This window comes from Somniosus microcephalus, chromosome 8, assembly GCF_052327205.1.
Source record: "Somniosus microcephalus isolate GS21.2 chromosome 8, FLI_Smic_1.0, whole genome shotgun sequence".
Lineage (NCBI taxonomy): Eukaryota > Metazoa > Chordata > Chondrichthyes > Squaliformes > Somniosidae > Somniosus > Somniosus microcephalus.
The window spans coordinates 16,712,425-16,728,989 of record NC_140994.1 but is presented as its reverse complement, the minus strand read 5'-3'; the positions used below and the strand labels follow the sequence as shown (position 1 = coordinate 16,728,989).

At 46.4% G+C, this 16,565-nt stretch overlaps 1 protein-coding gene across 1 annotated transcript in view; it reads left to right on the top strand.

Moving 5' to 3' along the window:
• sfxn2 (sideroflexin 2) overlaps positions 1-16,565 on the top strand; it is a 115,834-nt gene that overhangs the window by 51,631 nt on the left and 47,638 nt on the right. The window contains exons 6-8 of the mRNA XM_085994293.1: positions 2,543-2,628; positions 5,228-5,288; positions 11,056-11,122. Coding sequence (XP_085850419.1) covers positions 2,543-2,628; positions 5,228-5,288; positions 11,056-11,122 — 214 coding nt within the window. The remainder of the gene's footprint in view (positions 1-2,542; positions 2,629-5,227; positions 5,289-11,055; positions 11,123-16,565) is intronic.

Genomic DNA, 16,565 nt, shown 5'->3' with positions numbered 1-16,565 from the left:
GAGGCTAAGGAGGGATTTGAATCTTGACAGTGAAGGAAAGCAGAAACCTACAATGTAGGAATAACATCTGGTCCGTTCTTGACAATATCATTTTTAAGCTTCAAGCTTACCTGAACCTCAGTTAACCTAAAATGAATTTAATACAGTTTTGTCAGTACCATATCCCCAGGAATAAGATGATCTAGTACAGGAGAGCCTATTTTTTCTTTCTCCTCATAGACGACTTGGTGTCAAGTTATTGAGCCTTGCAGTCTGCAAAGGAAATTAAAACTAGCGCTCCCATTGATTTGAATTTATCTCAAACTGCAGGCAATAAAAGATCTAACCGTTCGGGTTTAGGATTTATTTGCCGATGAAGAAAGCCCATAAAGAACAGCTCTTTCCAAACCTCTAGATCCTTGAAATTCAAACAAGGCAAAAACCAGCAACTAAAAGATCTAACCGACATAGAGCTCAGTGGCCTGTGCTTTTTTTATTTAAAAAAAAGCCAACTTCAAGGCAATGAGGGAAGAACTTAACCATATTGACGGGGGGATAATGCTCAAGGAAGCTTCAGTCAAGGACAAATGGAATATATTCAAGGACATTCACCTCACCATGCCGGATAATTACATAGCAAGGACTAGTCGGTGCAGACTGAAGATTAAAGAAAAATGGATTGATAAGACAAGACAAAGAAAAATAAGCAAGAGAAACAAACTCTACAAAGCCTGTAGGGAGAAAGGTGAGGACGAGAGGGACTTCCAAAAAAAAGGCAGTGAGAGGGGCTTTGCTGTAGATGCTGTTTATAATAAAAATAGAACAGCAACAGGGTTATGAAACATTTTTTTACACAGCGAGTTGTTGTGACCTGGAGTGCATTACCTGAAAGGGCGGTGGAAGCAGATTCAATAGTAACATTCAAAAGGGAATTGGATAAATACTTGAAGGGAAATTGCAAGGCTATGGGGAAAGAGCAGGGGGGAGGAGCGGGACTAATTGGACAGCTCTACCAAAGAGCTGACACCGGCACGATGGGCCGAATGGCCTCCTTCTGTGCTGTATCGTTCTATGAAGGAGTGTTGACGATCCCTTAACAATTGAAACTGAGGAGAAACTTTAAATAATTCACATATTAAATAATTACTTTCTGGAATTATTCACTGGGGAAGGCACTGTCAGCAAGATAACAATCGTAGAAGGTTGTACAAGTGAAATTTCGCAAGAAAGGTGATAAAACAAAGCCAGCTAACTACAGACCCATTAGTCTTGCATCAGTAGCTGGCAAAATAATAGAGAAAAAAAGAAAGACTTGCATTTATATAGCGTCTTTCACGACATCCCAAAGCACTTTACAGCCAATGAAGTACTTTTTGAAGTGTAATCATTGTTGTAATGTAGAAAACGCGGCAGCCAATTTGCGCACAGCAAGCTCCCACAAACATCAATGTGATAATGACCAGATAATCTGTTTTAGTTGTTGACGTAAGAAAACTACTAGGCACTTGGTCTAAGTGTTAAAGCTTTAATCAACTGTTTTACAACATGGAGGTCTAGTTGTGTCCTTCACTAGTTCCTGTTAAGAATGTCCTGCGCAAGCTGGGCTCGTGCCCGAGTATTTATACTCTCCCTGGACAGCGCCACCCGCAGGCCGCTCAGTTGATTCATGTTAGTTGTGTTGATTGAGGGATAAATATTGGCCAGGAAACCGGGGATAACTCCCCTGCTCTTCTTTGAAATGGGATCTTTTACGCCCACGTGAGAGAGCAGTGCTCCCTCAGCACTGCACTGGAGTGTCGGCCTTGATTTTTGTGCTCAAGGCCCTGGAGCGGGACTTGAACCCACAACCTTCTGACTCGGAGTGCTACCCACTGAGCCACAGCTGACACGTGACCTGATCATCAGGAACAAGGTTGAGGAGTATCTGTAGAAAATAACCTAGTAAATAACAGGCAACAGAGGTTCAAAATGGATATTGGAAATCCCTATAGTTAGACTTCCAGCAAGCCTTTGTGTTCCACATGAAAGGCTTGCACATAAGCTTAAGGCAGTGGGTATCACAGGTAAAACTTGGGAGATGGTTAAGAAATTGGTTGAAAAAAGAGGAAGTGGGTACTAGCAATGCGAGTGATACTGGGCTGGCGAGATGAACTGTGTGGGGTGCCCCAGGGTTCAGTGCTGGGCTCCTGCAGTAGAAAAACAGGGGGCCTATTTAAATTTAAGAGTTGTGATTCCCTGTTGTAAAGCGTGTGGCTAAGTGGCATTCTTGGAAGGTTTACTTAAGTTGTTTCTTAGCTAGAGTAACTTTACAGAAGGATAGTCACTAGTTGACTGGTTCGCCAGCCCTCTTGATACAGAAAATAAACCCTTTTGAGGGTAAGCTGTGGTGTAAATTGAAAATGCTGGAAACACCCAGCAGGTCAGGACAGGCAACATCTGTGGCGAGAGAGAAACTGAGTTAACGTTTCAGGTCGATGACCTTTTGTCAGAGGTGGGCGAAATGAGTTGGTAGACAATTAGATGAGGTTTATGCACATGTTTCATTTTAATTTTCTTTCCCCAGAAAGCTCCGCCTTTATTGGCCCGCTGGGTCCCTTTTGTTGCCGTGGCAGCTGCTAACTGTGTAAACATTCCAATGATGCGACAGCAGTAAGTCCCATTTTTAAAAAAAAAATCCAGTTTGATTTTTTCCGCTGTCGGTAAATGGCGCCCTTTTATAACGTATTTGTGAAAAGGCCGATGGAACCGCCTCATTGGTGGGATGGTAAGTCAAGAGTTGGTAACGCCAGCCTTGAATTTTGAAAGCCTGTGGGTGGGAGGGTAAGCTGTGAGGAGGATGTCGTGAAACTCCAGTACGATTTGGACAGGTTGGGTGATTGCAGAAACATGGCAAATGCACTATAATGTGGATAAATGTGAGGTTATCCACTTTGGTGGCAAAAACAGGAAGGCAGATTATTATTTGAATGGCAATAGATTGGGAGAAGGGGAAGTGCAAAGAGACCTGGGTGTCCTTGTGCACCAGTCGCTGAAGGTAAGCATGCAGGTGCAGCAGGTGGTTAAGAAGGCAAATGGTATGTTGGCCTTCGTAGCAAGAGGGTTCGAGTACAGGAACAAGGATATCTTGCTACAGTTGTACAGGGCCTTGGTGAGACCGCACCTTGAGTATTGTGTGCAGTTTTGGTCACCTTACCTGAGGAAGGACGTTCTTGCCATGGAGGGAGTGCAGCGAAGATTCACCAGACTGATACCTGGGATGGCAGGAATGACATATGAGGAGAGATTGTGTCAATTGGGCTTATACTCACTGGAGTTTAGAAGATTGAGAGGGGATCTCATCGAAACCTATAAAATTCTGTCAGGCCTGGACAGACTAGATGCAGGAAGGATGTTTATGATGGCCGGGGAGTCCAGAACCAGGGCATAGTCTAAGGATAAGGGGAAAGCCATTTAGGACTGAAATGAGGAGGAATTTCTTCACCCAGAGAGTGGTGAACCTGTGGAATTCTCTGCCACAGAGGGCGGTGGAGGCCAGTTCATGAAATATATTCAAGAAAGAGTTGGATATATTTCTTAAGGCTAAAGGGATCAAGGGATATGGGGAGAAGGCAGGGACAGGGTACTGAATTTGGATGATCAGCCATGATCTCATTGAATGGCGGAGCAGGCTCGAAGGGCCGAATGGCCTACTCCTGCTCCTATCTTCTATGTTTCTATGTTTGTCGGAGGAAGGAAAGGCTGAGGGAGGTTAGGAGTTCTGTAGTTCTTAAGGTTCTGGGAAAGAATGAAGCAGAGCAGCAGATGCTGCAACTTCAACATGGTAAGTATTGAGGGAGGAAGTAGGACCGTGTATTTGGAGCTCCAGAGGAACAAGGGAGGAACATTTAGCTGAGCATTGACCACAGTAGCATCAATCAATCAAACCGAGAAAGACAAGGAAGGCTGCAATGGAGAGAGAGATTGGAGGGTAGAGGCCAGGCTTGGATCACCCATCAGTTCCCGATCTCTGCCTGTGAGGAATGTGTCCTCCCAATGGCTCAACGGGTTCAGCGAGTGAGCAGTTGAGGTTTACAAAGCAAGGAAAGACCCAGGTTCAAGCCCTGGTCCGCCCTGAACTCGGCTGGGCTAACGGTGGGAACATTACCATTGGCCCTTAGCAGCCCTAGGGTAGGAGAGAGAAAATGAAGTTCCTGCTCCTCATCACGGGTCAGTGACCCTGCTTGACATGCATGTGGTTGAATGTTTGCTGGAGACAGGATGTCCCTGCTGTGATGGATGAAGTCGGGATCGGGCTTTGGTGCGATGCCTCGAGTGGTTGCAGAGCTTCTCAATACTTACTCACTTCAGCAGTGATATCGGAGAACAGCTGGCAGGAAGTCAACACCCTCGGCCGAGGAGAAGAGGGAAGAAAGTTTGTGAGGGGAGGGGAGGGGGGTGCAAATAATCACTTTAATAGTAGGGACAGAAACTATTGGGATGGGGGTGGAAGGAAATTGAGATCATAACAATAACTAACTTGTATTTGTACACCGCCTCTAACATAGAAAAACACCCATGTTTCTTCACAGCGGGGCAAAGAACATGGACGCTGAGCGAAAGTGGGGGAACCAAAAGCTTGGTCTTAAAGAGGACCTTAGAGGTTGAAATGCAGAGGCGTTTAGAGAGGGCATTCCAGAGTGTGGGGCCGAGGTGACTGAAAGCACAGCTACTGATGGTGGGACGAAGGGAGGCCAGAGGACCAGCTGGGGTCTAAATTTTGTCTCATCCACCCTCAGCTAGTGATGGGGGAAAAAATCAGCCTGATTGCTACCCAGTGCCTTACCCCGCCATTCCTCATGGGAAGTGTGTGTGTGGGTGTGTGTGTGGGTGGGTGTGGGGTTGTGTGTGTTTGTGGTTGTGTGTGCGCAGTTGTTTAGCGACAAGCTGAGCTGTCCACAGTCGATCAGTCTGCTGGCACTCGGTGCCCCCAGCTTCTACATAAATGGTGACCTCTTGGAGAAGGGAAAGCACCCGTTGAACCGCTCCGTGATACGGGCCAGCGCCTTCAGGCGAGAAGAGGAGGAAGCCCGCGAGATTGGGGCAGGGAGCCCCTGTTTTAATAGCACTGTCATCCTGCAGCCGTACAGCAGTGGGAAGATTATCTGCTGTTTTGCCAACCAGTAGAGGTCAGGGTAACACTGGTGTGAAAACACTTGGCACGGGAGCTGGTATTTGCAATCTTCAAAATAATTCTGCTTTTATATCTTAGGGAAATAATAAGTGGCATCACCGTGACGGATGAAAATGAGAATAAACTGGGAGAATCCAGGGTAAATATATACACTTTAGTAAAAGGATACAACATGACAGGAATGTTTTACTGGGGCCTGATATACCAGCTAATTTTGGGAGGGGGGCGGTTACAAATGTTCTTTGAACCCTGGAATATTGTGTCGCGCCCATTAAAATTAACATTATTTGTGTGTTTTTACTTTATATGATGTCAGACTTGCAAGATATATAGCACTTTATGGTGACTTGAAGGATTTAGCATGCAATGAATTGCAGTGGCTCGTTATGTTTGCAAACTCGGGACCCATTTTGCACAGAGCAAGATCAATGAAAAAAAATGAATGAGTAGGTAATCTGGTTTTACTGTCAGTTGTGAGAGGAATGTTGTGGCCTGGGCACCTCCCTTCCCTTTAAATAGAGCCGTTGGATCTTTAACATCCACCTGAACAGAAGGTGGGGCTTCGGTCTTGTCCAAATGCAGTGCTGCAATGGATTGTCAACCGAGATTATGTGCTCAAGGGTTGGAGTGGGGCTTGAGCCCATAAATCCCCTGCTCAAAGACAAGAGTCCTACCAACGGAATGAAGCTGTAACCTATCTTATCTATATACTAGATTCGAGAGAAAATATTCCTAGTAACACACAGTCATCAGCCTTATTGGTTTACAAAATATCAAGCGTGAAATGGTTCTTTGCCCGCCCTTTCTTTGCCCGCCCTTTCTTTGCCTGCCCTTTCTTTGCCCACCCTTTCTTTGCCCACCATTTAAATACACCTGTTAGCACATGAAAGGCAGTGACCACTTTGTCGGTTTAACCTTTTGTAAGGCTCTCCAATGACTAGGTTGGGCGATGGCCCTGCTATATAGAGACCACAGGGTCCCAGCTTGATCCATCGTCCGCACTGAGTTAGTACAGGGCCAGGCTCGGCTGGGATGCTCCCCACAGTCGGATAGCCCGTTCCCACTCACTGTCTAAACTCTCGCGTGGGGGGGTGGTGGGAGGTACTATTGAGCTGTGAGCACTCGTGGAACTAGATCCCAGCAGGAGGCTTCAGTAGAGAAGGGGAGATAATCTGACTTTTGGAGGGCAGCGTGTTTACACAAAAGCCAACCAGCGGATAAAAGATTTAGGGATAGATCTGGACTTTGAGAGTGTAAAACGGGCAACAGCGAGTCGGCAGCCCCTTTTACGTCACTCCCGATTGACTTCAATGGAAATGGCAATCGGAGGAGATGTGTAACAGGCCACCCGCTCACTATCACCCGTTTTACACGATCACACCCAGTCAGGATCCACCCCCCTTAATGTTTTTACAAGTAGTTGCATTTCATTTATGTATATGGAAACTGCCCTGATATGAAAGCCAGTCGCTATGGGAATAATACGGCGCTGTTCAGACCTTTGACTTGCTCTGTGAAATCCTGGGCTGCAAAAGATTGCCATTTTTAAATGAACAATTAATTATTGAAGTAATAAACCAATATTAAGACATACTAAGCCATCACTAATATTGTATTGCACTCTAAACAGTAAATGCTGGAAATACTCAGCCGGTCAGGCAGCATTGTGCCCTCGTGTTAATCTTGCCCCACTTCCACAGTTAAATGCAATCTTGAAGTAGATTTTTATCTAACGGTGAAGGATTTATTTTTTTGTTAGGCCTTGAGTGTATTATCTGGCAAACCAACAGATGCATTGGCAGGGGAGAACTGCGCGGTGTAAAGAAGCATTGGGGTTCGCTCAGCATCGCCTCAACTAACTAACCCGCAACCCGCCCCCCCCCCCCTCCCCCCAAGCCCAGGTCAAAGCCCCCAAAACTTAAAGAGCCCTCGCTTACATGCTGCCCTCCCGGTGGGGCAGCAAAAGAACCAATGTGTGGACATTTCAATAAAAGACATCAACGTCACTATTTGGGACAGCCACCGGGGGGCGCACCTGAGCATCCCAGCTCGTCGCTTTTCAACCCCTCTTATCAAAAAAATCCTCTTGGAAACATAGAAGATAGGAGCAGGAGTAGGCCATTCGGCCCCTCGAGCCTGCTCCGCCATTCAATGAGATCATGGCTGATCATCCAAACTCAGTACCCTGTCCCTGCTTTCACCCCGTATCCCTTGATCCCTTTAGCCTTAAGAAATATATCCAACTCCTTCTTGAATATATTTAATGAATTGGCCTCCACTGCCTTCTGTGGTAGAGAACTCCACAGGTTCACCACTCTCTGGGTGAAGAAATTCCTCCTCATCTCTGTCCTAAATGGCTTACCCCTTATCCTTAGACTGTGACCCCTGGTTCTGGACTCCCCCGCCATCGGGAACATCCTTCCTGCATCTAGTCTGTCTAGTCCTGTTAGAATTTTATAAGTTTCAATGAGATCCCCTCTCAGTCTTCTAAACTCTAGCGAATATAAGCCTGATCGACCCAATCTCTCCTCATACGTCATTCCTGCCATCCCAGGTATCAGCCTGGTGAATCTTCGCTGAACTCCTTCCATGGCAAGAACATCCTTCCTCAGGTAAGGCGACCAAAACTGCACACAATACTCAAGGTGTGGTCTCACCAAGGCCCTGTACAACTGCAGCAAGACATCCTTGTTCCTGTACTCGAACCCTCTCGCTATGAAGGCCAACATACCATTTGCCTTCTTAACCGCCTGCTGCACCTGCATGCTTACCTTCAGCGACTGGTGCACAAGGACACCCAGGTCTCGTTGCACTTCCCCTTCTCCCAATCTATTGCTGTTCAGATAATAATCTGCCTTCCTGTTTTTGCCACCAAAGTGGTTAACCTCGCATTTACCCACATTATACTGCATCTGCCCAATCGCCCAACCTGTCCAAATCATACTGGAGTTTCTCTGCATCCTCCTCACAGCACACACGCCCACCCAGCTTCGTCTCCTCCTAGACAGCTAAGGCGGAGGCTGGCAGCAGATTCCCTTTAAGGAAAAAAAAATAATCTGAGTATAACGATCAGTTCCCAGATTCAAACCCAAACCGCTGAGATTGCATTTAACAGAGGAAGTGGCGCAATATTAACACGAGGGCAAAATGCTTTCTGACCTGCCGAGTATGTCCAGCGTTTTCTGTTCATAGTGCAAGGTATGAATGACGGTGCCAATATGACTCAGTATAGGTTTATTATTTCAATAATTAGTTCATTTTAAAAACGGTCGCCAGTACCCAAAAAAAATCCATTTCGGGTTAGTCTAATTTTCACTAATTATACAGTCACCCAAATCTCCTCCACAGCTCTTTTAGGCTGGTTTGGCTACCAATGGACTCTTGTCGCGATGGCTCCTTGGTCATTATCACTGTTTTTTCCCCCTCGCTACTGTAGCTTCTATATTTAAGGTAGAGTTATTCTATCAGCATATTTTAAGTAGCCCTGACAATTGTTTTAGATTTTTAAAAAGCATATATGTCTATTTTGCCGGTTCTTGCTATGCCGCGGTTTAGAGCTTCGGTGCACAGATCGCAGAACGGTGAGGTGGTTCACGCTGGGTTTTTTTTGTTGCTGTTTTTCTGCCAAGTCACTTGCCTCAACCTGCTTGTAGGGGGAGGTGCTGAGTGGCGGCGGGTGCTTCCCTACCATAGTGAGCAGCGAAGGACCACTGGAGGGACAAGTCATCACCGGGCCATTCGTGTTCACCTCTGAGCAGCTGGATCAAGAGTAGCACTGGGGGGCCCCCCCCCTGCTCTCGGAGTTAGCTGGCAAACTCCCGACCCAGCCTGCAGAACAGGAAGGTTCATAACATAAGAATTAGGAGCAGGAGTAGACCACTCGGCCCCTCGAGCCTGCTCCGCCTTTCAAAAAGATCATGGCTGATCATCGACCTCAACTCCACTTTCCTGCCCAATCCCCATATCCCTTGATTCCCCGAGAGTCCAAAAATCTACCGATCTCAGCCTTGAATATACTCAACTCAATTCAATTCAATTTTATTTGCCATATGTAACTAGTACAATGGAATGCTTACTCCCCGTAGGGACACGTCCGCTATTCTTACAGCGCCGCGTTCAGAAAGTCAATTCAATGGCATCCAGTGGCAGTGGGAGCACGATGTCCCTCAGCCGCTCCGTCCTCCTCATCACCGCGGCCTCCTCCTCACTGTTGCCGGCTCGGCTCCACGTGTGGTGGCCTGCTTCTCCCGCTCACGATCCGACCTCTGGCCACCATGCCCGGCTCCCCTCCTCCCAGTCGGACTGCAAGCTTCCCGCCAAGGAGCTGCCGGCCGACGTGCTGTAACGACTGAGCATCTACAGTCACAGAAATCACAGAAACCCCACAGTGCAGATAGAGGCCATTTCGGCCCATCGAGCCTGCACCGACCTCTGGGGTACAGAATTACAAAGATTCACCACCCTATGAGTGAAGAAATTTTTACTCATTTCGGTCTTAAATGGCCGACCCCTTATCCTGAGACTATGCCCCCTAGTTCTAGACTCTCCAGCCAGGGGGAAACAACCTCTCAGCATCTACCCTGTCAATCCCCCTCAGAATCTTATATGTTTCAATGAGATCACCTCTCATTCTTCTAAACTCCAGAGAGTATCGGCCCATTCTACTCAATCTCTCATCATAGGACAGCCCTCTCATCCCAGGAATCAATCTAGTGAACGTTCGTTGCACCGCCTCCAAGGCAAGTATATCCTTCCTCAGATAAGGAGACCAAAACTGTGCACAGTACGCCAGGTGTGGCCTCACCGAGGCCCTGTACAATTGCAGCAAGACTTTCTTACACTTGTACTCCAACAGCCTTGCAATAAAGGCCAACATGCCATTTACCATCCCACCTCCCAATCTGAAGTGTGTGAGGAGTTGGATGATCTCGGCGAGGGATGGCAGTAGGGGTGCGACATTGGCGCATGGCACCCCTTGACGGGAAGGAGAAGAAACATCAGCATGGTATTCCACTGCTGATCGCTATCCAGCAGGAGTTGGGTTAGACTGTGATGCACCCCGTGACTAAACAGCCTGCCAACACTCGCTGTATAGCCCCACGCATGAAGAATGTTCACGTGGGTGAGGCATCAGGGGACATCCCATAGATATAGAACCCTACCCCAGCTTGAGTCTACACTTCAGGAGAAGGCGGCACACATTTGGAGGAGTTTTACCTTTAAGCATAGTGTTGGTTGCGAGAGCAGGTTGCCCACTCTCCCCTCCCTTCTCCACCTCCACATCTCGGGTACAGTTGTTACACGTGAGGAGGTAGAAAATAGGATAATTCAGGTTGATTTTTGTATTCCACATTCCCAAGCCCTGGGGGTGGTGGCGGGGGAACTGAAGCTAATTCTAGTACTCGTATATTTTAACCAGCCTGAGATGAACAAACTCCGTACATACCAGGGATCAAACCCTCGACCTTCCTGATCTGTGCGGCTCGATTCCATGCTGGACAATACACAACCAAGCCACCGGGGGAGCTCCCGCTAACAAAACGGTGCTGCAGTTAAAGCACTTGCTGAGGACTTGGTTCTCTTTAACATTCCTCAACGTACGAGCCACTTCCAGAATCATTGTTCCATTTTGGTAACGAGCACTCCAAGTCTCACCATGTAGAAGCTGCTTTCCTTACATTAAGAGCAAGTGTGTACCTATGTACAGAGATACCGGATTCACATCGGATTTCACCATTGTAATAAGGCAGAATTAAATCTCCTGTTCTCGTAACATGCCTTGTCCATCATGCAATGAGCTTTGTGCACATGTGTTTGTTTAGGATGGTTTTTTAGAGCTTGCGAGGAAACTGAAAATCCTCCTTCACTGATGCGTGCGTGTTCTTGTGTGTACACTTTTGTTTTAGAATGCTGCTGTAAAGGGTATCACGCAAGTGGTGATCTCTAGAGTTACCATGGCCGCTCCAGGAATGAGTAAGTATCTAAATAAACACCATTTGAATCCGTAGATAGCTCAGATCCATCTTTGGTTAGACAGGAGATAGTCCGCAGATGAGGTAATGGGCCAAGATGGCAGACGGTGTTGTTGAGATAAAACTGTTCAGTCCCATCGACTCACTGTTAATTAGATGCTTATTCAACACTCCCCTGTTTTCATTGCCTTACTTCCTCGGCATTAAGCCCATATACTTCTGGCCCCTATTCTAAATTTGAAATATGTCCATTAGTTTTTGAATTTAGTGCTCGCTGTGCTATTTCGTAAACTAGTAACTAGTGTGAGTCCTCAAATTATATCAGGCCATCGTTACCCCGACTTAGTTCACCATATCAGTTCTCCATGATTTTAAACTCTTGGGTCACATCCATATACTCTTTATCATCTTTTCCAGTTTAGCCTTAGATCCTCAGCTCCCATCGGTCCATGTCTTGGGATGTTTTACTAAGTTAAAGGCGCTATATAATTGCAAGCTGTTGGCTTGTTCCCGTTATTTCAATTCAATTCAATTTTATTTGTCATATATGCAGCAGACGTGTGTACTGCACAATGAAATGTTGATTTTTACGAGTCCTCCCAACATTGGAATAAATATGGCATAGCAATGATAAAAAATACTAATAGAAATACAGTAATAATAAATAAAACAACAGTAATAAATAATAAATTATTCGTTCATGAGTCTTATGGCCTGGGGGTAGAAGCTGTTTCGAAACCTGCTGGTACGAGACCGTATGCTTCGGTATCTCTTACCGGACAGGAGCAGGGCGAAAAGGTTGTGGCTGGGGTGGCTCGCGTCTTTAATGATTCTCAGGGCCTTCCCCCGGCACCTCTCGGGGTAGATATCCTGCACAGCAGGTAGTTTAATTCCTATAGTATGTTGTGCAGCTTTCACCACCATCTGTAGAGCCTTGCGGTCTGTGGCGGTGCAGCTACCACACCAGGTAGTGATGCAGCCGGACAGGATACTCTCGATGGTGCACCGGTAGAAGTTGGTGAGAATCTGGGGGGCCCTTTCCTCCCCCTCTCCTCTCCAATTTTTCTCTGTTCTGCTGCTGGCATTGATTCCTCGCTGGTTACCATTCCCTGTACCTTGCCTGAGCTCCCCGGTGTTTAAGGAGTTTGACGATTATGTTCACTGGACTCGCCAGCCAGAGGCCGCGAGTTAAAAAAAATCCCACTGTGTGAAATTGAATTTGATAAATCTGATTTTTTTTGTTCGCCTACACCCGAAATAAAATGGCCGTGAAAGCTGCCAGATTGGCGCAAAAAATACTCAGCGGGTTCTTGGGAACGGGAAGCTGCCACCCAACGTCCCCTGGCAGGCCGCACGGCCTCCCCACAGTGCGCGGTCAGCCTCCCCACAGTGCGCGGCCCATTCAAATTTCTGCGCCCGCGCGGTATCTATGGTGTGGAAGGCGGTGAGCGGGACCTTGCGGATGACCGCGCGGCCGCACGTGCAGCTTAGCGGCAACATTGCTGCCGCCTCTTCGGAGTCTGGTCTACAGGCGATGATGGCAGCTCACAATTTGGTTGATTCTTAATGCCCCTCTGAAGTGGCCTAGCAAGCCAGTCAGATCGGGCAACCCCCCTTGATGGGCAATGATCGCAGCCTTGCTAGCGCCGGCCCACGCCCATTCTCAGTGAGAGCTGGTTGGGGGGGTCTGTCCATGCAGGCTTAATGTTACCCCCTTCTGACGGAGGGTCCCAGACCTGAAACGTTTAACTCTTGTTTCTCTCTCCACGGATGCTGCCTGGCCTGCTGAGTGTTTCCAGCATTTTTCTGTTGTTATTTCAGATTTCCAGCATCCGCAGTGTTTTGCTGTTTGTTTTAGTGTTTGGTTCACCGCCACCTCTCTTCTAGGAATTGCCCACCTTGAAGAGGTTCTGCTCTTCTCTCCAACGGGAGTTCTGTTTGTCTCTTCAATCTTGTTCATCTTCATTGCTTTCTGCACCTGCTTAATATCTGTTACATCTCCAGCTTTTTCCAGTTCTGACGAAGGGTCCGTGACCTGAAACGTTAACTCTTGTTTCTGTCTCTCTCTCTCCACGGATGCTGCCTGGCCTGCTGAGTGTTTCCAGCATTTTTCTGTTGTTACTTCATGATGTAAAAAAACTCACTAATCACTTGGTTTGAGTATAGAACAAGGCTTTAATCAACTGTTTCACAACCATGAGATTCTAGTTACATCACTAGTTCCTGGTTACAAAAACGTCCTGAGCAAACTGGGCCCACGCCCGAGTATTTATACTCCTTGGACGGTGCCACCAGCTGGCCGCCCAGTGTTATTTCATGAGTCATTTCTTCATGAATGATAAGATTCATGACATTTCACTCTTGCCCTCACCTGATAGCCATGCGCGCACCCACTTCCGGCAAGGGGTTCCTGGATCGTGATCAGAAGCACGAGCTCTACCTAGCTACCTATCTGAAATGAGCTAACTCAGCGTAGAACGAGGATTGGATAAACTTGGGGAGCTCTTGTTTTTTCTAATTTTTTTTAACTCCAGCCATAAACCAATGGAATATAAAACGTTGGTCATTGCTTTATCCAGAGAGGAGAGGGGGAGGCAACAAGTTACTCAGAACCTTTTGGGCCTCCCGATTTAGGCTGCTCCGGTAGTTGCGTCACAAAGTGCTGAGAGGCAGGTTTGTATACCTGTCGGCGTTTTCGACGAGCACGAAGAAAGATGGGAGCAGAGGTTTCCACCCAAAGCGATCTCGGTCACAAACTGCAGTCTTTTCTATAAAAAGCTTTTTTGGTTTTTTTAAAATCTCCTCCACATAGCTGGACGTTCCAGCTATGTGGTTTGTTTACAAAGCAGGTGAGAGTCTGGCTTGCAGCCCAGAAATTCCTGTCAACATACGGCCTTGTGTTCTCCCGCAGGGGCTGCAGACATTTGGAGTGACTCCGGTCTCTGTTATCGGCTGCAGGAACTAATGCTGGCCGGCCGGCCGGTCGGTGGACAATACAGCTCCCAAATCTGTTCAGCAAACTCACAAAAAAACGCTTTAGAAAATCAAATCGCCTTTACATCCCGTAGGCGTTACCACGCCGGCGAAGGACTGTTGTACGTCACCTCGCTTGCACTGGGAATCTCGCTGCAGGTGATGGGGCTGATGAAAGATCAGAACTTGCCCCTTTTTTGTAAACTGCGATTGCTCAGCGGGGCATTTCCTGCAGAGGCGGCGATATCTGCTCATTCAGTTTAAAAACTGCTCATTCCAACAAGCATAACTTGGAATTCTTTTGACCTCAAATGTTGTAGTTGTCAGCCGTGGCTCAGTGGGTAGCACTGTCTCTCTCTCTCTCTCGCTCTGTCTCTCTCGCTCTGTCTCTCTCTCTCTCTCTCTCTCGCTCTGTCTCTCTCTCTCTCTGTCTCTGTCTCTGTCTCTCTCTCTCTCTGTCTCTGTCTCTGTCTCTCTCAATTCAATTTCAATTCAATTCAAATGCTTTATTGGCATGAAAGTTTACAGGGAACCATATTGCCAAAGCTTACATAACAAAAAGTACAGTTTTCCAACATTCTGTAGGTGTCAAACAATTTTGACCTTCGTTGGGTACATACAATATTAGTTTAAACAATATTAATTTAAAGTTGTTGAACATCGTTGGGTACATTCAGTATTAATTTTAAACAGTCCTCAGGTTGTGACGTTGTTACATATTTGGCACCAAGGTATGGTCTGTCTCCTTCTCCCAGGACTAATCTTAATTTTGACAGGTCATCCAATTGATTGAAATCCGGAGTTGTTTGGCTGAGCTTGTCAAATAATATGTTTCTTGTTGTGTTGAATTTTTCACATTTTAGGAGGAAATGCATCTCTGTCTCAACCTCGCCGGCCAGACAGTGATCACATATTCTATTCTCTCTAGGCTGCCAGGATTTCTTGTATCTTCCTTTTTCAATTGCCAGTTGGTGGTCGCTTAGTCTGTACCTGGTGAGGGTCTGTCTCTGTTTTGTGTCTCTGATGGTCGAGAGATAGTCTGCCAGTTTATATTCTCTTTTTAGGGCCCGGTAACATTCTAATCTGCTTTGGCTTTTGGTTACATTGTTCCACTGTTCCAGGTAGGTTTCTTTGCATTGTTTAATGATTTGGTTCACTCGGATTGGTGTTTGGACGGCAGTGTTGGTCTGGGACTGGTCAGGGTCCGGCTGAGTAGGAGTACTTAGTTTCAGTAGCAGCTGACTCAGGCGACTCTTTTCTGGGTTTAGCTCTTGGGTCTGGAAGGTTTTAAAATGAAGGGTGTCTGGGGAGCTAGATTTGAGGTGATTTAGGAAGTTTAGTGCTCGTTTGTGGATGTTTATTATCAGTGGGTATCTGCCTAGTTCGGCTCTGCATGCAGTTGTTGGTGTTTTCCTTTGGGTGCGAAGGATGCTTCGGCAAAATTCTGCATGTAGGGCTTCTATTGTGTGTTTTTCCCATTTAGTGTAGCTATGGTGATTGAGCGGGCCCCATACTTCACTACCGTACAGCGCAATGGGCAGGATTATGCTGTCAAATATTTTGAGCCAGATTTTGATTGGGATTTGGATGTTGTAGAATTTTCTTTTTATTGCATATAGGGCTCTTCGGGCTTTTTCTTTTAGTGCACTCACTGCTATGCTGAAGCTCCCTGATGCTGTAATGGTTAGACCAAGGTAAGTGTAGCTCATAGTGTGTCCTATGATGGTATCACTGAGAGTAAACTGGTATTTGTTTTCCTGACACCTGGGCCTTTTTTGAAAAATCATGATGTTGGTTTTCTTTAGATTTACTGTTAGGGCCCAATTTTGGCAGTATTTGTCGAGTAGGTCTAGTTGTTGCTGTACTCCCTGTTCTGTGGGAGACAGCAGAACCAGGTCGTCTGCATAGAACAGGGATTTCACTTCTCCATCCAGGAGACGGAGACCCGGTGACTCGCTTTTCTCCAGCATGTCTGCTAATTCATTTATGTATATGTTGAACAGGGTCCTCTGTCTCTCAATTCAATTCAATTTCAATTCAAATGCTTTATTGGCATGAAAGTTTACAGGGAACCATATTGCCAAAGCTTACATAACAAAAAGTACAGGTTTCCAACATTCTGAAGGTGTCAAACAATTTTGACCCTCGTTGGGTACAGACAATATTAATTTAAACAGTCATTGACCCTCGTTGGGTACATTCAGTATTAATTTAAACAGTCGGGTACATTCGGTATTGATTTAAACATTTTTAGATTATATATGCTATGGGTGTGCTCGTTAGTCACTCACTGTTCCTCAGGTTGTGACATGTTGTTACATATTGGGCACCAAGATATGGTCTGTCTCCTTCCCCCAGGACTATTCTTAATTTTGACAGGTCATCCAATTCTTTGAAATCTGGGGTTGTAAGGCTGAGCTTGTCAAAATATATGTTTCTTGTTTTGTTGAATTTTTCGCATTTTAGGAGGA